The 22,089-nt window shown below is 38.8% G+C and overlaps 1 protein-coding gene across 11 annotated transcripts in view; it reads left to right on the top strand.

The window, feature by feature from the left end:
* CELF2 (CUGBP Elav-like family member 2) overlaps positions 1–21,938 on the top strand; it is a 379,009-nt gene extending 357,071 nt beyond the window's left edge. For 6 of the 11 annotated variants that reach the window (XM_052790987.1, XM_052790983.1, XM_052790985.1 and 3 more), the window contains 3 exons: positions 4,054–4,251; positions 7,029–7,172; positions 12,699–21,938. In XM_052790987.1, coding sequence (XP_052646947.1) covers positions 4,054–4,251; positions 7,029–7,172; positions 12,699–12,826 — 470 coding nt within the window. In that variant the 3' untranslated portion in view covers positions 12,827–21,938. The remainder of the gene's footprint in view (positions 1–4,053; positions 4,252–7,028; positions 7,173–12,698) is intronic. The other 5 variants (XM_052790986.1, XM_052790988.1, XM_052790992.1 and 2 more) reach the window with 2 other exon arrangements.
* The last annotated feature ends 151 nt before the right edge of the window (positions 21,939–22,089 follow it).

The raw sequence follows: 22,089 nt of genomic DNA, 5'->3' as shown, positions 1-22,089 counted from the left end.
AAGTATTAATGACGTATTCACAACCTAGTACCCAATTTCAGCTTGTTTTAAGCCACCATTACGTCCATGGACTTGTACCAACAGTGGCTTCAGTCCCAAATCTTCTTCATGGATGTTTTTATGGACACAGAGAGGGCACGTGCCTAGAATATCTGTATGTGTATAGCACTTACAAAATATATGTGAATATGTCTGTCTATGTATATACATATATGAGAGAGATCTAAAGAGGGGAAGCTGCTTCCCCACAACAACACAACACACCGTTGTGGCACTGTTTCTCTCAAAAGGGTGACACTGATTATCAGTTTCAGGTACTTGTGATGTTAATGATAGCGAAGCATTGTTCGAATTACAACAACCTCCCCTGTGCATTCTAATGACGAGCCAGTGCTTTTCCTAGCGACCGTGTCTGATGCAGTCGTTCACACTCAAACCTGCCTAGGAGTTTGCCTTCGGAAACCGTACGTTCAATGAGTCTGATGTTTCACACTATGCCATGGTCGTAAGCACTCCAGTAAAAACATTCATTGGTCATGGAGGTTCCTGAAGTAATTGTGCGGAGAAGTTGGAATCGAGTGACATGCTTCTAATTGGGGAATTAACAAAAGCGATCCAAAGCACAAGTCAAGCGGAGCTTAACCCAAAAATTAATCAGAAGGTGGCACTGGGCTTGGGCATTGATTTACATAGAGGTGTTGGAAGAGGTACTCTTCTGTTGAAGCCATGTCCTGCCCTGTATGTGAGAATCACAAGTAGAATGTCTTCCAGGCTGAGCTCACTAGGAGACTTTTATCTGTTTACTGGATCCTAGCTGGGTCCATGAAAAAAGAAGCTGGTCTGTGGAGACTGATAGTGCTCTCATTGTAGAGAGAAGCATTGTAGAAAGATGTCTGGAGGCCTCAAAAATTAAAGAAAGTGGAGTATGGTAAGTTTAACTGTCTCCAAGGGTTTGGCAACAGTTGTACATACGTGTGGGGATTCACCCACTCTTCCCTCAGTTGTGCTTGAAGCTTCTAAAACCTTAAATGACAAAACATTAGACTGTCTCCTTTGAGCACGTAAATTTAAATAATGTAACTAACAAAAAGAATTATGAATAATGAGGAAAAATTAATAAAGAGGGAGGAAGAGATTCTTTGCAATTAAGAAAGAAGACCATGGATTCAGGATACTGGAGAGCTATGACGCAACATTTGTGTGTGAACCCAGGGCAGTCACTTAGCCCTTCTGCCCCTTATTTACATCTGTAAAATGGAGATAAAACTATTTGTGACAGATTTGAAGGTGCTTGGAAAGCACTTTGAGAGACCTTTGGACTTGCCAAGCATTGTCACTTCTGTATTATGTAGAGTAACTCAAAAAAGTAGAAGGCCATAGATGAGAGACTCCAAAAGGTTATTTCACAGAAGTGAGGAAGAGACCAGAGTTCAATATCAGACTGAGGTGCATTAGTAGAGATAATAAAGAGATGGCAGAGATGTGTAACTGCAGCTGGACCTTGTAGATTTCATAAAAGTGTAAAAAGGGAGAACAGAAAAAATGTCGAGAGCTTTCTGCAGATCTGTTTTGCTCAGGAGGGAAGTGTTTTTGGACACGTGCGCTGGGGTAGCAGTAGCCATGCCCTTCCCAGGAGCAGTGGGGTGAGCCGGGGCTGTCTGGCTGTTTGCTAATCTGAAATCATTTGGTGGAAAGGGGCTATTGATTCTAGGTGAAAGAAGGGGGAGGATGCTGCCCACTGCAACACAAAGCATGTTTATCTAGTAGGCTGATGACTCACGAAAGATAACGTGTTATCCTAATGCTTCCTTTATTATCAAGTTACTTCAACACTGTAATAGAAGGAGAGATACAAGCTGCTTTATCAGGAGCCTTTACTTTAACCAGTGCTGTGTGTACACCCATGCAAGCAATGACACAAACCTACGTACAGAAACATCAGAGCAGGTTAAGGTCAGGGTCAGGATCAAATTTTTCTTTTTTTTTTTTTTTAATCTTCATTTTCCAAATGTTGTGTCTTTTAGATATAAGATGCTTCACAAGCTATCTTGGTTTGCAAGTTTTGTTTTATAACTGGAACCATTATACAACAAGTATCTGGCTCTCTTGTGCTGTGACTGAGGTTTTTGTTCAAAGTAGTGGCAGCCAGTACGTCCTATCAGGATACAGCGATGCTCTGAAGTGGGGTGGAGGGGGAAGAGAAATCTTCAAAGTGCAAGACATTTTATTAAGGAAAGGCTAAGAATATCACATCTCTGTCAAGTGTTTAGTCACACAAATTATAGTAATATCAAAAGGTATAATTTATGCAGTACAGTTCTCTTAATTGGCACAGACTCTGGTGGAGCCAGAAAGGTGCCACTTGAGCAATTGTCCTGATTATCGGAGACTCATAGGAATACACTTCTCGAATCTACATAAGAGATGGAAGAAAACTAGTAGGTCAGCATCTTTATCCTCCTCTGTCAATGCAGGGTAATTCCTTGCAGTATTCTTTCTATCTCTGAATTACTCATGTGATAAGGTTTATGCCACTTTCCTTGAAGACTGTTTCCCAGTCTAACAGATTTCATTGTGAATTCACTATAAAGCATCCTCTGCTTAATTTCCTCACTTTTCTCCAATGTACATATCACCCCTTATTATTGCTCTGAAATTAAGCCCTCTCTTTCTCTTCAATGTTCGTAGCTTTTGGGTCTTAATATGGCTTCACCGGTCACCTCTTCACCCATCATTTTGCCAACCGAAACACTGCACAGTCAATGTCTAAGAAATGGTCGCTGGTGGTTCTGGGGGCCCCATTTTTCCGGTGACTGATCTACTGTACCTCGAGGGGCCTGATTAAGCACTTTTAAGTTGTTTGTGAGCTGTTCACCTAAAAACTGGGGAGCACGGGATAGCTAGTTTGCAGAAAACATGGCCTAACCCTCAGCCTTGATGAACACTTACTGCTCCGGTTGACACAAGTCGGAGGTGTGGGCAATGAGCAGGGCTCTGAACTCTGCCACCCCTCCAACTGCCAAAGAGACTGTAGCTCTAACAGAAAATTCACTTTTTCTGGAATTTCTGAAAAAAACAGTTGTTAACACTGTTAATTTCAGTGTGGCTCATTTAGGAGCCACGATGAGGAACAGAAACAATGGAGAGAGGCTGTAGCCCAGGAGTTTGTCCACCATCAAGTCAGAGTAGTAAAACTTCTTTTGCAGACTGCACTGTTTGCACGGATGGGGGATGCCATTTTCCACACAGCTAGCAATCCAGGCTGAAATTTCCTCTTTGGCAGTCATCCCAGTTAAATTAATCTGTTATTTATCAGGATGTAGAATCGCTTTAAAGAAAAAAAAAATGGAGTGACTCTACTTCCAGTGAGAAGAAAGACATTGCTAGAACCAAATGCTTTTGTTTCTTCATGAAAGATGCCTAGTCTGGATGAAGCACTTTTAGTCACTCTAGATGTGCTGCTGCTCATGTCTTCTGGAGTAACCGGAGTAACTAGAGAAGGAGGGTGGAAGCACAGTCCATCTTCCTACCACAAACCTACAGGGCGAAGCCCATAATTGTACAGAGGGTTGTTTCAAAATGCTGGTAATGGGGGTTCTCTGCTGACTCCGTATAAGCAAAACACTTCTGATATGGCGTGGTCGTGGCCTGTTGCTAAAGACCTCGGTCAGAAAGAGTGGGTTTCCTCGCAGACGGCTTTTCTCCAGTGGCCAGCTTGCAAGGACGCAGGTCAAATAGGTCCCGCTCTCCCAGCTTCGGACACCCTCAGCAGAAGCCCGGGTGTCAAGGAGGGCGGGCAGAGAGGCTTTCGGGAGCACCGAGCTGTAGTTCTTGCCAGTAGCAGGCTGCATGCGAGTCCGTTTGACTGTGCAACCCTTGTGCTAAAGTGACCCTGACGCCAAAGTCGTGTTTCTTTGTTTTCAGTCCCATTTGGTGAAGTGCCGAGCTGCATGCCCTGCTGTCGTCGTCAGTGTCATATAATACCAACGACTTTCGGAAAGCACTAATGAACAAGTGCAATTTCTTTTCTCTATTGTTGGGTTTTTTGTAAAGTTGCTCAAATGCTCTCAGGTATGGCGGCCCTGAACGGAGGACTCGGCGCAACAGGCTTGACGAACGGTACGGCCGGCACGATGGACGCGCTCACCCAGGCCTACTCAGGAATCCAGCAGTACGCTGCGGCCGCGCTGCCGACGTTGTACAGTCAGAGCTTGTTGCAGCAGCAGAGCGCTGCGGGCAGCCAGAAGGAAGGTAAGCACCCGCTGCCGCAGGCGAACCACGCGCGGCCAAACGAAAGCGGTGGCGCGGCTTCGTTTCTTCGCAGAGCCTTAACGAAGGACCTCGAGGAGCCCGATCGTTGATTTTTTTTTTTTTCCCCCAGTTTCTCCCGTTTACTTTCTTTAACCTCTAATGTAACTCATTTTTTAACCGCCTGTCCTTCAAGTTATACTTCACTGACCATCCTTTCTTATATAAAAGCATTTACCAACTACTGCGTCGCCGGTAACAAAAATCATCCCTTTATGGGTGCCGCTCTCTCTTGCGGTTTCCGGTTTCTGTGATAATGGAGTTAATCTGATTAGGTTTAAGGTTTTGAGTTAATGACAAGATCCGCTTTCGCTTTGAGGGGTTCTTTGCTTAATTGTGGGTCTTGCGGGGAAGCAACTAAGTGAATGATTGCCCCCTCTCCCCGCGCCAACAGCAAATAAACCTCAGGAAGTTACTGCTAAGAATAAATGAATACTAATTACAAGATGTTTAGGAAAATGAGGTTACCCTTTTCCCCTCTTCCGTTTCCCTGCGCACTTCCCAGGCATTTGGGGGGTTTGTTTCTGTTTTCATTGCTTTCTCTCATCCTAATTTCCAGCTAATTCTAGAAGGACAGGAAAATATTGCATGCTTTCTAAGATTGTATGTGTGTTGTCACTACTGTTCTTGCCAGGGCTACACTTTGGAAATAAACCTAGTATAGTATCCTCATGAGAAATTTTTTTATCCTCTTTTAAAATAGTATCTCGTACTGTTATGGGAAGTGTTTCCTAGGAAGACAAATTTGGCATTCCCCCAGCTGGCTATTGTATAGGGACACTGGAGTTAAAATGTATATTTTCTCTGAATTCTTCACTTCATTTACTGCTAACAGCTTGGATTATTTAAAATGAAAGGAATTTTTTTTCATTAACTTTTTTTTCCTCATTTTTTCATGTTCTCTGCATTTATCTTTCATTTCGCTCACTTTGGTCAGTGACAACAGACTATTTGACACCAAAAAGAAATTGTTTATTTGGTGTCATTGTCAGATACAGGCAGAGGAGAGTTTGATTTTTTTCTATTTTAATTTTTTTCTAATGTTCATATCAAGTGTAGGCTTACTTTTTATTATGAATTGGCAGTGTCCCTTTTAAAATACAGTCTTTTTGATTATATGTCTTGTGTCTGTTAGTAAGGGGTTAAGTTAAAGTGAGTAAATTCCATCATTGAATACTGACAACTATGTTTTGTCTCTTAACATGATTTCTGATGGAATGGTGAAGAGTCTGGAGCGGTTGAGGATAAACAAGTACCAGAGAAAAATGCTATGTAAATATTAAATGCTGAAGCACAGTGAATTGTTTCATGCATATGCTCTAAACTATTGTTTAAAAAGACTTTTCTCACTATTTTAAAAAATATTATTTTCTGCATAGGATAGTTTACTTGCGGTAAGAAGAAATAAGTTCCAGGTGGCCAATTTTTTTCTTTTTTTTTTTTTCCCCACCCCAAAAAAGTGTTTTTCTTTTTAAAAACATTTTTTTTTTCTAATCCATTTATCATCTCCTTTGGGGCAAACATTGCAACCTCTTCCTTCAGGCTGAGAGAGAGCAGCCAGCCTGGTTCTTCTGTATGGGAGAGGTGAGGCTTCATGATTCTGTTGCAGAATATACTCCATAAATCTGATGGGTGCTTTCCTCTTCCTCTCCAGAAAACCAAGGACATCACATCTGAGGCACACTTAGGTTCCATTAAGCAAGGCAATACTTAAACAGGTTACTCTAGATGTGTTTTTACCAGAAATGTTTCTTTGTGTACCACTTATGCTCTTGGTGTCCACATGGGAAGGCTCCATGTCTGGCTCCATTACACATCATGTTCTTCCAGGCATCCATGGCTCATTTCCAGTATGTTATTGTAAAGGAGAAATTGAGCTAGGGAAAAAAAAGACCTATTAGTGCTTGGATGAGTGTTTAAACCAACAGAACTAATAATGTGTATCTCAAATTTTGGCTGTAAGAAAAATATTCAAAGCACCTTTGAGTTTGCACCTTTCCTTGCAAACTCAACTTTGTCTAAAGCCACTTTAATTTCAACCCAACTACTTTATTTTGAATTTTTTAAAAAGACTTATGTTACAAAGTTTCTTCCAGGAGACAGAGCTTTCTATGGGGAATTTGTATTTTTAAAAAAGCTGTCATTTTTAAATGAGTCAGTACAAATTTAATTCTGAGTATCTTTCTGATTTCCCTGATTTCCAAGTCACAAGGCTTGCTTTGTCTTACCCTTTTAATTCACATCTCCACCAGTTTCCTGCCCTTTGAGTTTACATCTGTGATCCTCAAATCTGAGCTCAGCTCATTGCATTTCCATAAGTTCTTGCAACTAGAATTAAACTGACAAACCCATGCAGGTGTTTGAGGCAGCAGAGGACTCCTTGTGCAGTTCTTGGGGTATTGTGAGAGAGCAATACATTGTGTACCTGTTTTTCTAACCTTAATTCTACTGAAAGACACCTGTATAAGTTGAAGAAAGAGTCTGCAGTTTATCTTCTTCTGTAGTAGAGTTATCAAGTAAACATTTTTCAAGATAGGATGCTCTAAAGAGCTGCATTTCAGCTCTGTTCCATTGATGACCCACTTGCTTTTGTTCCTTCAAAGTTGGAAAGTGAAATGCTTTCTGACCATCACCTTCAGTAAGTATTATGGAAAAATAGATTAAATATAGCACTTGTAATAGCTGTTTTCATACTTTCGTTTTGTTTTGTTTTCCTAAAGGTCCAGAAGGGGCAAACCTCTTTATTTACCACCTCCCCCAGGAGTTTGGAGACCAGGACATTCTGCAGATGTTCATGCCTTTTGGAAATGTTATCTCTGCTAAAGTCTTCATTGACAAACAGACCAATCTGAGCAAGTGCTTTGGTATGTCAAATTTAATAAATCGAATAGTAAAAACTACATGCACTGTACTGAAAAGGGGCCAGGAAAGAAAATTAACAGCAATGTGAGAAATGTCATACTGGAATCTCATTCCAAAAATAATGCACTGTTAATCCTCAAATGAGCAGGAAGATGCACAGACAAACTAGTTCTAACTAAAAATTGGATATGAAAAAACAATAATAATCTTCCAGTCTGACATCTCGCATGAATGTGTCAAGTACATGAAACTAATTACACCCTATGTGGGGGAATGTCATTTAGTATACTATTAAACTGCCTTATTATGGATACCTAATTATTCTCTATTGTATAGCTGAGCCACTTTAAAATGCTCCATGTTTAACCCATTACTTCTACATTACAGGAATTTCTTTCTTCTGAATTAAGTACAAGGTTTTGCAATTAGCGATTGAATGGTGTGTACATGTAGTTCAGAACTCTTTACAGACAGTTGATGTCTAGGTATGCAGCTCCAGCTGTTGCGGGTGGGCTCCAGCGTATTATGGAAGGTAGCATCTCCCTTACCTTAGGGCAGGAATGAAGGGAGCCTCACAAGATCAGTGTCAAGTTTCCCAGACAACACTTTTGAGCTGCCAGGAAATTAGATCACAACAGAGGAGAAGACGATATGTTGGTATAAAACAAGTTCTAGGGTTGATTAAGTGGGCTGATGCCTTTTGAATAGCACAGATGCACCAGTTCAGTGCTTTCATGGAGTGGAGTACAGAATGTAAGTGAGTGACAATCTATTAGAGCATTGGTCTAATAATTGTGGTCTTATGCAAGGCATGAGGTGGGTCTAGGAGGAGGAAAGAATCTCTTAAAGATAAGTTTTATAAGGTTTGACCTAAAATATTGGAGCTTCCATAAAAGTGACAATTCTTTCCCGGAGTAAATGAACACGACTGTACGTATGACAAAAGAGTAACGAGTCCAGACAACCCCCTAGTTTCCAAAACTCCTTTGTACCAACAGTGTTGCTCTTTGCCTAGCACCATCCCTTAATTCCAGAGTGTCCCCATTTGAAGTGTCCCCGTTAACCATAATACATGTTTCTTAGTTTGCATAGCATTACTTTTTTTTAAAATCTAGGTTTTGTTGAAGTGTTTGTCTAAGGATTTGTCTCCGCCAGGGCCATGGAAGGACCCCACAGCTGTTGGGCTTTAACCCATCTTGAGAGGGTTTGAATTTATCTAAACAGACAGTACCCAAACATGAGGAGAATTCATCAAGTTACTCAGAAATACCTACTGCATTGGAATTCAAGCCTTGCCATAATCTGAGTGTTTTTCAGCTGAGGATAAGCCCTTAGTACACTTGGAAAGTTAATTCAGTTCAGAGAAAGGGTGTGATGTTCTTTCTTGCATTTTTCCATAGTCTTTCAGTTCATTTTTGAAGCATTCACCTCTTTAAGCTTTACAAAAAATTGTTCATATCTAGGCTAATATAGTCCAGCATGTTTCTGCAACGGGTTAAAATGGTCCGTGCAAATTTGAAAAGTGGAATTGAAATGGACTCCCTGTTGATCTGGAGGCAGTTCATTTAGTATGTTGGGGTGACAAAATCATTGTTGAGGTCTCCAGGAATCTTGATGAAATGTCAAATCAAGCTACGTTAATCGAAACGCAGCAATTGTGGTGACTGCTGAAAGAATGTAGATTAGTTTGGGCAGGCGGCTCAATTCATCAGCTCGCTTCCCACACTTGCTTTTTGTGGGTTTCCTTTTACTCTTTGATTACCTACTTACACATTTGTCTGGATTTATGGGACACAATTACCTGACTTAGAGTGATGCACCGACGTTATCTTATTTGAGGGAAAATGGAGGGATCAACACCCAACGCATGCAGGAGTCCTCTGCCTTTTTGGCTTTAGTCAGCTTTGACTAACATCTCAATTTCTCATTCTTCCTCCCCAGATATTCTGCCACCAGTGAGAGAGTTCTGCTTTAAAAACAGAAAGTACTGCAGTGGCAGAGGAAGTTGAGATTTTCTGATTCAGTAGGTGACCACTTGGTGATGCTGCTAATCACAGCCAAAGCCAGAATTAATCCTGCTAGTTTAACATACTGGCACACTCTGTATGTACCTCCTCAGCTTTATTAGCAAGAATCTTCTATTTGTTGTTTTGGTCCCATATTTGTGTTTTAAAAAGCTTTATTTTTTTCTTTGTCCTCCCACCGAAAAACTAGGACAATAGTGCATCTGAAGAACCCATTTCTCTCCTGTATCACTAATGGTCACTGCTCTTGGTACAGTTTGGGTTTGGTTTTTTTGTTTGGTTGGTTTGGTCTTTTTTTCCCTTGTAGTAGTAGTAGTAGTGGTGGTGGTGGTGGTGGTGGTAGTAGTAGTAGTAGTAGTAGTGATGATGATGATGATGATGATGATGATGATAATAATAATAATAATAATGATAATAATAATTTTGCACATGCTTGGTACTTTCTACTCTGGAGTTTCCAATCTCCTGCCCGAAGGAGGAGGAAGTCAAATTACAGATGAGGACAGGTTGAACACCAGAAGGGTGAAAAGATTGTCCAAGGCTGTCCACTGGCAGAATTGGGAAGGGAAAGTGCATTCTGAGTGAGTCGCAGGGCAGTGATATACAGTGATGAACTTTTATGGAACACTGCTTCTCAAAATGAAAAATTACTTTTCTTTGCAGAAAATGGACTTTGGCATTATTTGCTTTCCTGTCCACCTCAAATGGATGTTCAAAAGATAAAATGGTGATGAGGATGACAGGACAGTCTGTTTATGCTTGGAAGTGCTCTTCCATGAGTTCTCATGAGCTCTAGCTGATTCAGCAGACAAAGGATTTCACTCTTCAAGCTTATCTCTCGCCTTTCATAAACCTTAGAGTAACAGAAATGAGAGATGTAAAAGCAAGGCAGGGGAGGGCAGGACCCAATGACATCAGTGCATAAATGCAGTTTTCCTCATAGCAAAATTGCTACTCGAATGATTAAAAATATTTATCCTGATTATAGAGATACCTAGAGATTTAAAACAAAAATCAGAATCGTCATGACAGGGTCTTTGAAAATTGATAAAAACCATCATCCCATCCTCATGTAACCTGCAGTTTAAGATTCAGACGAAAAATGATGAATGGGTGCAATCAGAAAAAGATAAATAAAGGGAGAGAATGCCAGATTCCTCTGTAAGCTTTATAAATGAAGGTTCTCAATAAGGGAGAAGACGAAAGCGTAACAGTCTAATGTAGATATAGCATTCTGTGTAAAGAGACGAATTGTGAATCAGAATAACAACTGAACGATAAAGGCTGATGCCACCGATGCAGCAGAGAGGTGTATGTTTGAATTTGTGGTTGAGTCAAGGAAGCGAATAAAGAGACATAGAATGAGGTGACTTGTCTCAGCCCCCTCAAGTTAAGCATCCCCTGAGCTAATTGTTCCTCTGTCATCAGTGGAGGTGTCTAAATTGGTGACATGAATGGTGGGTGGAAAAGCCACCTCTGGGTGTGCCGCCTTCTCTTCATTCACCATTCATAGATGCCATTTAAGTGACTAGTTTAGATCAGTTGCTTAACTTTCAGGTGGCTAAAACTAGCTAAGAAGAAAAGGAACTAAGGTGATGGGAAGTTCATAGCAGAAGACTGTTCTGAATGCACTTAAGAGAACAAAGTGAATGTCAGGAAAGCTGTAGAGCAAAATGCTGAATTGTCAAGGTAGATAAGAGTAGCTACATCTCAGTTGGGGAACACCTGCCTGGAAGGTGCTACAGCTGCCTTCCAACTCATGGTAGATCTCTTTTCTGTCCCTGAGGCAATCCTAGAGATCAAGGCTGAGATCTGTGAGCTGATGGAGGTAGACACAGGAGTGCAGTGCTAAGACAGTGATTGGAGTCATGTGAACAGATAAGATATCCTAGAAGAAAATAAGGGAAAGGAAGAGAGCGATGAAGCTCCTCAGGATATGGCACTAATATTAAGAGGAAATGATCTAGTGGAGAAAGTGAGGATGTGACAAGAGTTACTAAAACCAAGGCAGGTATGGAGGAATGTTTATTATCCCTTAAGGAGGTAACAAATAATCAACCACAGAACAACGTGAATAGAGTGTATTGGCTTTGGCCAGGAGAAGGTCTGCAGAGATTTAAGTGAGAGGTGGTTTCAAGTGGAAGGAACAGAAGTTAGCCTGAATTGTCAGAGAAGAGTCTGAAGTTAAATAGTTTGGTGAAGTTGATTTAAGGTGAATCCATGGGGATGGCCTATGAAGGAGAGCAGCTGGACAAGGACCAGATGACTTGATAAGAGGGTCTTTTTCTTTACAATGGGGAAAGTGTATCATTCTGACACTGAAGATGGAAGAGGGCAGCAGTACAAGGTAAGCAAGAGCCATAAAAGAACAGGTTAAAGTGATGGTAAAAAGAGGTTATGAATCAGAAAAGTAGGCAGGCACCAAGCACAAATGAAGAAAGCTGGTAGGAGAGAGGCGCCGAGAAGCCTGTGGACGGAAAACAAAGTGTGTGGGATCCATGCTTTAACAGAGTGAAGGGATACGTGTTAAGGCAAATTCAAGTGGAAAGAAGAGGGAGCATTTCAAAGCAGATGCATAATAGCAGGCTGAGTACAGTAGTAATTAGCCAGAGCCCAGGCAGAACAGCAGTTAGGCGAGCTTTGCAATTACAAGTGGGAGGCCCAGATATGAAAATGAATTTTGAGCTTCCAGAATCAGGGAGATTTGAGTCCATTATGAACACAGCATTTTTAGTCTCCTGGGGAAAAGAGAGCTGAGCCAGGCCAGCCATTCTGAATTACCCGAGCAAGCATTATCCCCCTAGTTAGTGCTCGCAACCGAGGAGCAGAAGATCTGGAGGTCTCATCAAGCCCTGCCGTTGTCTTTACGATGCTGCTTAATTCTGATGCTTGCATACCCCTTTGGGGACCAAGAGGCTGAATTAATTAACATTTAATGTACCTTGAGATCTTGAACTGGAAGGAGCTGTGAAAATACAAAATATTAATATTGCAGCTGTCCTAGGCTGAGCCCAAGGAGACGAGTGTTTCATAGCACACAGGACCAGTGCACATGAACTCACATTCAGGTGTGCAAATGCGTATAGGCATCTAAGTTTGGGGTTTGTTTCTGTAACCAGGCTTTCTGTTTCAGCTTCACATCTGCAGACTGGCCTAATAGTACTTCCTAATAGACTGGGAGGTATGTAGATATTACACTGAAAACTGTCACAGTAATAAGTATCTTCAGTCTCTAAGGTAGGTAGATAAATAACAGATCGGAAACTGCATTGCACCCGAACTGGCCAACTGCATCCCAGCTAGTAAAGAAATATTGTGACGGTAAAGGGGAAGGCAAAGGAAACGGGAGAGGAAATGGGATACGAGGTGTGATCAAAGAACTAATTGAAAGTGAGGTAAATGTGTCAAATAAATAGTAATAATAAAATCCTAGCAAAACGCCTTCTGACATTTGTTCTAACCTATAGTTCGCTTTCTCTCCCGCCTCCGTTCTGTGTCTCGTAGGTTTTGTTAGCTATGACAATCCAGTCTCTGCACAAGCTGCTATCCAGGCTATGAACGGCTTTCAGATTGGCATGAAACGCTTGAAGGTTCAGCTGAAACGCTCCAAAAATGACAGCAAACCTTACTGATCTTAACCCCAGATGCTTACTGCTCTTATTTTAGCTTTCTTAGGGTAAGTCCCATGAGCAAACCTGTCCTCTGCAGGGGGGTTAAGAAAGAACATAGAGCCAACCTTCACCAAGAGACAGTTATTTTTACAGTTACCACTTCCATTTCCCCACTTGTCCTTATTACACTTGGCTCCCATTTCCTTGCCAAGTAATTACTGAGTTGTGTTACTGTATTTTGTTTTGCAGCATAATTTATCTCCTTTTTAAAACAAAAATAAACGTCTTGAAATTCAAAGCAACACACACACACACAAAAAAATGTGCAATTTAACTCTGTGAACCCTGGTGCCATTAGCACACAATAAAAGTTGTTTTCTATGGATGGATCGTATTTTACCAGGGTGGCACCAGCAGTTTATAGGTTAAACGAAATGGCCTCATGCCAGTTGAAGCACTTATTTTGCAACAAAAATTGAAACAAGTCTTTCCACTACATCAACTTGTTTTTTGAGAAGATTTGATTTTTTTTTTCGGTTCGAATCAACGTATTGTTATATATTAGTCTGATTTTACACTGGTCGTCTTTATATTTCACTTTTTTTTAAGTTCTTGGTTTTTTGGAAAGGATTAATGTAAAAAAGATTTAGAGATCTGTTTCTAAAGCTACAGGGTTTAAAATAAAAAAAATAAAATAAAATGAGTGACAATACTTGATGTTTCTTGAGAGATAAATTTAATAATAATAAAAAAAGAAAGCCACAGGCCTGTAAATTTTATTTGTAAAAAGCATTTCTATTTTTATACAAAATTTTTACTGCCTCAGAAATAATGGAAGTTATTTATTGCCTATTGTTAACTTATTGGATACCTAAAGAGCAGCTCTCTATGCTAGCTAGATCCTTTGAAGTAGTCTCTAGAGTAATTGTGCCAAGAATGGGCGCTTTTTCACTGTTGAACCCTACACCCTTTACAGTTCATGCTTTTATCCTCTTGTTTGTATTTGTCTGGTTATTTTGTTCGTAGTTTCCATTACCTAGTTTAAAGTTCAGTTGTCTGACCTTTTTTCCCCCCTCCCCACACCTTTCTGTTACATTTGTAGAAACTGGTTCTTTCCTCTCTTTTCTCCCCAAAGAGGAATCCATTCTCTCTGACTGCTTTCAGATGGATTCTTTTGGGGTTCCATTGTGCTCTTGTTGACAAGTATTGTAAGTTAATGCAAATTATGTGAACGGCTCATAGACTCTACTGATGAAAGATTTGCATTAGTTTTCTCCTGCACCCATAAAAGTGATTTTGTTTGTGCTGCATAGATTCTGTGTAACTTTTTTCCTCTTCCTTGTTTTTTCCCTAGACATCTCCATGCCCGTTAGCCCATCGTTTGCCTAGCATGTCCCTGTGGCGTCTCAAAAAAAAAAAAAAGTTTCATCGTCCCGTCATTGTTTCTGATGTCTTTCTGACCTCACATCATATTTGGTTCTCCTACTGACCTTTGAGCTAGTTTGACCTTTGAAATTTGCATGTGACCTCATCTAGCTATGAATTCTGGGAAGTCAATGTGAAAAAACATTGCTGCATTCATGCAAGACTGAAATTTATTATTAGATAAATTAATGATAGGATTTAAAAACAACCTGTGGCAAAATGTTTTTTTTTTCTTTCCTTTTTTTGGTTTTCTTTTTTCCTTTGGGTTTTTTTGTTTGGGTTTTTTGTTTTGTTTTGTTTTGTTTTTTCATTTCGTAAAAAAAAAAATAAAAAAAAAAACAGACTTGAAAGTATTATACAGGGATTGGCATTCTGCCTGGTCACTGGTGACAATAGCAATATGTGTCCAGAGGCACAGAATGTTGGTTTCTAACAGACTACTTCCAAAACAGTTTGAGAAATAAAACTGTCTGATTTTAAGTCTCTAGAGGTCTGTAATAGTTTTTACATTTTTCAGGCAGTGTAAAGTTTTTTGATAAGGCCATTTTAGGTGGCTCACTTTCTCATTAAAGTATATATATAGAACCACTTTTTGTAGATTAGTATAAGAAAATATTTACCCTGTTTTAGGGCAAATGCTACCTACTTGTGTCACCTTTTGCTGAACTGACTCACAGTTAGACAATCCATGGTTTAATGCACATGAAATTACCTATATTTTATACTGTTTCAATGTACAGAAGAAAGGTTACTGTAAAATGTGTTACGTTGGTGCTTCTGTGAATTAAGTTGTGGTTTCATCATGAGTCTTATGGTCTTAAGTGTTCTATGTTTATAAAAGACGAGTTTAAAATTGGTTTACTTGAACAACAAGAACAAAAACAAGATTCAAAAAAAAAAAACAAAAAAAAGTTGTTTGCTTAAAAAAAAAAATTTCATGTGAAAAATGAAAAAGTATTCCAGAATAAGTTTGTGTTGGCTTGTGACGCATTGATGTCATTTTTTTATTGTGAACAATTTAGATGTGTTTGTGTTCAGCAAAATGTGATCGGTTTTTCTTTTAAAGAAAAAAAAATCAGTGAAACTATAGTGCCAAATTCCAAAGGTACTTTCTTCCTAGAGCTTCAGTGTGTTTCTTGTGTGAAGTAATTTGATAACATGGGTATTTTATTATGTGTTTTGTATAAATCCCTAATATTTAAAGAAAAAAGAGGTTAAAAAGTTTGTTAACTTGCTATCCTGTGGTCTTGTTGCCTGAAATTGTTATTGTTTGTTATTTCTCTTTGATGTTTTTTGTAAAACATTGTATAAGTGCCCATGTTTCACTTTTTTAACCACTCTGCACACATCAATGCTGTGAAAGCAAACCTCACTATGTATTTTCTTCATATTGTATGGAAACCTCTAAGGTGAGAAAGTTTTGAACTTTTAACCCTTTCCACCCAGAGCTGTCTTGAGTGTTAATACCTTTTATACATTCACCATTTTGCTGTTTATTTTTATATATATATCTATATCTATAAATATATATATACTTAGTTTTTTGTGGTTTATTTAATACATGGTTGAAATCAGAACAATGCACAGGGCAGATCTGAAGGACAAAAATATTTTACTGCTGTCTAAATTTCTTCTGTATCTATAACTAAAATTATTTAAAACCGTAATTAACTTGTGGTTTTCCTTTTTAGATTTTGGGGGATTTTGTCTTTTCTTAAAGAGCTTTTAATATGCTGCTGGAATATGCTATTCAGTATTAATAAAATAAAAGAAAAAGAAAACAATTCTTTAATTATCTATTGTGTGAGCCACTCCCAGACAGGAGTGGTAAATCCACCATTTGAAAACCTTGAGGAGAAAAAAAAAGTAATATTTTTGTAATTTAAATAAATGAACTTTTGCTTAAATCAGATGCACTAGATCTTCCTGGGTGAAAATTCAGTGTGCACTGCAGTTAAACTACTTTTTATGGATAAAGTTTACATACACTGTAATGTTTGGTGTTACCTGCCATTATTTGTAACGGCAATATATTGGCTTACTCCTGCAGACACTCGTATAGAGAGGAGTAACTTTACTCGTACAAGTAGTCCCTGGGAATATATATGTGACTGATGTGGGTGTTTGCTGGAGGAAGCTCTGTGTAAGGAACCAGAAAAGAGATGCTGGTAGCCCTTTTCACTGCCTTGTAAGTCTGATTAGATTGCATTTCTACCGCACAAGTAGTGACCAACAACCAAATTTGGTTCTTTGCTACCGGTATAGAGAATTCATTGCCAATCCAATGTGTGTGAGCAGCAGTACCTGCTACTGATGATAAAAAGTGCCATAACTTCTTCCACTTCCTATTTCTATCTGATTATATTCGAAGCCGCCTAAAATTAAAAAACGAAGCCCTATATGAACAACATCAGCTGGTGCACTCTTGTCTCTCATCCCCAACTTAAATGCTTCTTTATGTAGAGCCCTGGGATGGAAAGGACTAGCCTCTAGTGATGCAAAAAAGTTTCCTTCTTATAGCACATGCACTTATAAATAAATGATCTATACTTTTCTCACATGTTTTTACTACTGCTGGGGCCTTCCTACACCCTTTGAGGGCTATTTTGTACTACTTGCAGCAATTTTGCATATTCAAAGTATCATCTCACATACATTATATTATATATATGTACATATATATATAATATGAGATCATCATTTGGATTGTTTCGACTGTTTCACTAATTTTTCTCATTGTACCCACCGTATAAATTTTCAAAGCTTTTTTAGATGCCCTAGTGTGTCCTGCGGGTTTACCAGTCCAGTTAGAGCGGTGATGCCTTTGGTCCTCAGGGAGCGTAACTCGGCATCGGGCTGCCCCGAATTACGCTACACGGGACATTGGCTTAGCAGTGGGAGAGGAGGAATGTTTCTGTACTTCCAGGCAACTGAGATGGGTCATTGCTGAGAAAAGTGTCCATCCTGAAAAAAATCTAAAACAAAACAAATTGAAAACAAAACCAAAAACCCAAACATACACCTCCTTGGAGACAAATTATCTACCAGTTCTCTTTCAAAATATTGAAAGGAAAAAGCTGCAAGGGTGCAAGGGCCTAATAAGAGAGGAAGAAAAACAAGGGAAATTGCTTTACAAAATTCTAATCAAAAGACTAGACTAGTTGTTTTTTCAAACAAATTAGCTAATTGCGATGAAATGGCAGTCCTCAAAGGAGTAACAAGTTCATCTTTCTTTCACCATAGGGGTTACAGTTCCTTGGCTTGTGCTACTCTGGAATCATTTTACTGTTTCTGTTTTTATTATCTTAAGTGCTAATTAACAAAAGGAAAAAATATCCTGTAGTTTCATTACCTTTTTGGATAATGTCATACAAAAAAAAAAAAAAAACAAACCTATGTATTTGTGTTTTTTTTGTGCTGTGAGAATTGTTGTTTGTAGATTAATAATACTATCATTTTGTTTAGAATTACAAACTAGTTTTTAAGTATTGTCTGAGAAAAGCCAAAGTTAATGCAATCTAGTGGAAACTGTAAGACCATTTGAGTATTGTTTCTGTTTTATTGATGCATTTGGATTTTGTTGTTTGATGGAATTTGAGCCAAAAAAAAAGAACAAAAAAAAAAGAAAAAAAAAGCAGGCTTTCCTATTTCTACAACTTGATTGTACTTATGCATTTTGTACCAGTGGAACTTTTTATACTGGAGATTAAAAAACAAATGGAAATTTTTGTGGCTTACTCTCGTGGGCCCCCTCGATCATGACTGATTTTCAAGTTTGATTTCTGGACGGTAGAAAGAGAGTTGGTTTTGTTTAGAGAATTCAAAACTTTGGCTTGATTTCTTTTTTTCCCTTTGCTTATAACTAGTGTTTAGAATTTTGTCTTAACAAAAGCGGTAAGTTTCACTTTTTATTCTGTATCGTGCAGTTACACAATAAGGTAATTAGAATTAGGAGTACTCGGTCACTTTGCGTGGATAAATGTATTAGTTAAAACGTTAGGGGTTTGCTTTTTTGCTGTTTAGATCAGAGTTTTTTCTGATTCTTCTGTCCTCATTGTGAACATAACCGTGTAGTTGAAACAGTCAGACTTATTTTTGTAACGTATGTTATTGTGTGATGCAGTTTTTTGCTTCTGTCTCCAATATTAAACCATTTTCCTAATACTTGTCTCTCTACTTTGTGTGTTGTATCGTTGGTGGTCATTCTGTGTTGGTAATACATCTACACACCTCACTGTTTCACGTGCCTGTTTTTTTTTTTCTCTATTTGTTGGTTGTGTACAAAAGATACAGTCGATTCCACCTAAGTGAATATCTGATTGGGGAGCAAAAGAGGATTTGTACATTTTAGACATGTTATGGTTTCTTTGATTTTTTCTTTTTTTTCTCTCTTCTTCCCCCTAGTCATGCCTTATCACTTGGATAATCTATATGGCAGGAAGCATTTTAAATGAGTTTCCTGCAAAGTCATATTGAAGGTAGCTTTTGTTAGCCTTCTAACTGCAAAAGCTTCTGCACACAAACACACAGAAGCCACCTGAAAAGATTTTTTTTTTGCTGTGACATTTCAGTCAGTCTGGAAAATGCGGATTATGGAGGTCAAGTCTTCCTAGTCGTTAAAAAAAAATAGTAATACTCTGCCACTACTTCGCAGAAGCATATGAAACATTCAAGAAAAGGAGGATATAGCCTTGGGATTTCTTCCAAACTGCACAGTAATCTGATGGCATATGGTGTTAGTCAAACTCTCCTTAGAAACTAATCACATCTTAACTAGGGCTGTGAGAGTCTGCAAAAGCCTACCAGGTGATCAAGCTTGTTATGTGCAGTTATACATATAATAATTAAAAAAATAAAATAAAATCCAAGTGAGCACAGGCAGACTTTCCATTAAAGCCAGTGGAAGTTAAAAAAAAGAAAAGGAGCGATAAATGATGGAAAAATCCCTGTTGTTCAAATGGGTGATATTTTTGCTGTGGGCTTACAAAGCAGATCATTCTCAGCATTGGCTAATAGTATTACACAAATCTCGAAAAGGGACAAAAGAAATACCATAGCACTTTTTTTCTCATTAATTTTTATGGTTGGCTTTTAGCTTTTTTTATTCTTTCATTTCCTATAATTTTTTCCTCCTCACAAGAATCTCTCTGCTCTCCCCCAAGCGGTGTCTACCATGATGAAATAAAAGCTGCGAAAGAAAAATCTATGTTGTTCTGGTTTACAAAAAGTCTTTCTTCTCTCCTCTGTTTGATCGCAGATACAAACCTTACAATTTGGAGAGGGGGAAAAAAATAAGCAAAACCAACCAAACCAAACCCAAGGAGGAGAGAGCAGCACTGGCGAGTGCTCTCTGGAATTCAAGCCATACGCCCCTGTCCCTTTCCTTTGTCCCATTTTCTGTGATGCTCAGGAATCGAAGACCACTTAAAAGTGCTCTTATGAGACCCAAACGACACTCCTCCCTCTTGTCTCCTCTCCCCTGGTCTTTCTGGCACTCTGGCTTTGGCTCACACACACGCACACACACACCCCCCTCGAGAAACATCTGGTGAGGTCATGGTGCACTGGGTGTTTCCATGTGGTGTCAGCAGCGACGTTGGCTCCTGCGTTTGGAAGAGTTTTGAAATTTTCCGGTGGCTCATGAGTTGGCCTGGTTGTTATTGGTCGATAGATATTTTTTTTTAAACTTTTTTTTTTTTTTTTGCTTTTTTCGCTTTTCCATTTCCATGAAAGGCAAATAAGTGATGAGTCTGGAGTCCCAAACAAGCTCAAATGTCGTCTTGCAGGGTCTGTTCTCAGAGGTCAGGGGTCCAAGCAACTCTAAGATTAATCTAAAACCACAGAAACCTGTAGTGGACAGCCCAGGCAGGAAAGCAGAAACCGATGGTCAGAGATTATATCCTGGGCCTTTGACACCTCTAGAGTTTATGGTCCCAGTTTGGATACTTTTGACACCAGTGGATTCAGTTAAGTAAGTCTTGACTTGCATGAATGGTGAATCAGAATTCGTCTCCGGGTTTTTTAGGTTGCTGTGGATGTTTTCTTTTTTTTTCTTCTTCTTTTTTTTTTCTCCAGACTTGGTCTTAGGAAAGAAACTAGAGCTTTGTGAAGAGTCTTTTCTTCCAAAAATACAACTGAAAAAAAAGACTTATACTGCAGTTGGGTTTCTTTTAAATACTCAGGGCTGAAAGATACAGGTTTTTCTTTCTTTTTTTTTTTATTTCAACAATGGGGAAAAATGAGTTCCTTAAAGCAATGTAGCTGAACAGTTTGTCCTGCTTAAATGCATGCTTTTAATTTCAATTATGTAAGGCACCTTGCAGTGTTAGCAAAATGTCTCTTTGTTAGCTATATGTGTATCGCCATGGGAAATTACCAAACTGTCACAAGACTTGCTGATTAAAGAACAGCCTGCCAGAGTGTGTGTGCCTTTGCCCAGTGTGACTCTTAGGTATTAGGCTAAGGAAAACAGTTTAACAAAATGTAGTGTGAATCATTCCTGATAAGTGAATAAAGCATTGTGACCAAGCAATCAGATTATTCACTTATCAGGAATCGACTGTACTGATAGTTTGCCTGATTGTTTTTGTTCCTCATCTCTGTTGTAGTTTCACTACTTTGCTGTGTTCTGTTTTTTCTCTCATGCTCTTAGCAAAATCACTGGGAATATCCCTTCGTGTGATCATGAAACATGCTACTGAGTAACAAATAAAAAAAAAAATTTAAAATATAAAAATGATATCTTAACAAAATCTATGCACTTGCTATCAGGAACACAATACTGGATGTGTCTTATATATATTGAACTATAATAGTATTCGATTTCTTAAATAAAGCTTAAGAAAGGATTCTGTTGTCTGTAAAATTTTATGAGCATTAAATGGAAAAAAAAATGTTTCTAGGGTTGGGCACTTTTTGTTATATGAAATCTTACTGGGCACACGGTCTTTAACCGTGCCCAGGCAAATGTTACATAATTCACTTGATATTTCGTTAATAATGGAGACCTTGAAAATTAGGCTTACTGAAATGTGTGGGGAGAAAAAGTCTTACCATTCAGTGACTTGCAGCAAATGATATTAAAATGCAGAAATTTCTATCTTTTTCTGTATTTGCAAAAGCAAACGTGCTTGCTTTTGTACTAAAACTGAGAAATAGCTAAAATATGTGAATCAGAAAATGTAATGAAACAATGCTATATTACTTCCACAAGCAATACTCTACTTCTTTTTGGTATGTGACTTTTTTTCCTCTTGATTCTAGATAGTTTTAGAATAAAAAAAATGAAGCCCCGCATGCTTAAAATCACAGCTACAACACTGGAGGTCAAAGCATCTTTTTGCAGAAGATGTGTGGCTTACTGTACGCTTCCTGTATCTGAGCCTTCTCTTAGGAAAGTATTTTCACATCAAAACCCATGAATTAAATGAGAATCGAATAGCTAAAACTGTTGAGTACACTGAAAAATTTATTCCTTCAATGGCTGTACATTTGCCACAAAATTGTAGGTTTCAAACTATCAGATTTTTATGGAAATGCCCGTACTACTTGTATTTAGCAGACTTTCAATGACAGCCTTTGGTGGTAGAAAGATCCAGGAGAGTGGTGGGGGTTGCTTTCTTTTTTTCTTTTGAACTGCATTACTGCCTCACTTTTCATATGCCATTATATTATCTGAAAAAAAAAAAAATTAAATTGTGAAAATCTATCCGCTGCTTGTATCATTCTCCTCTATTCATACGTACTTAGCAACTGTTATTGAGCTCGACATCCAGCGGCCAGGTTTGTTAGGCTTGTAAGCCCAAAATACTGCTCCACCAGAGAGGCCACGGAGAGGATTGACCTTGGTGGGCAGCAGG

This window comes from Harpia harpyja, chromosome 6 (assembly GCF_026419915.1).
Source record: "Harpia harpyja isolate bHarHar1 chromosome 6, bHarHar1 primary haplotype, whole genome shotgun sequence".
Classification (NCBI taxonomy): Eukaryota; Metazoa; Chordata; class Aves; order Accipitriformes; family Accipitridae; genus Harpia; species Harpia harpyja.
The sequence above is the reverse complement of the archived record's forward strand: the minus strand, read 5'-3'. Positions and strand labels throughout refer to the sequence as shown.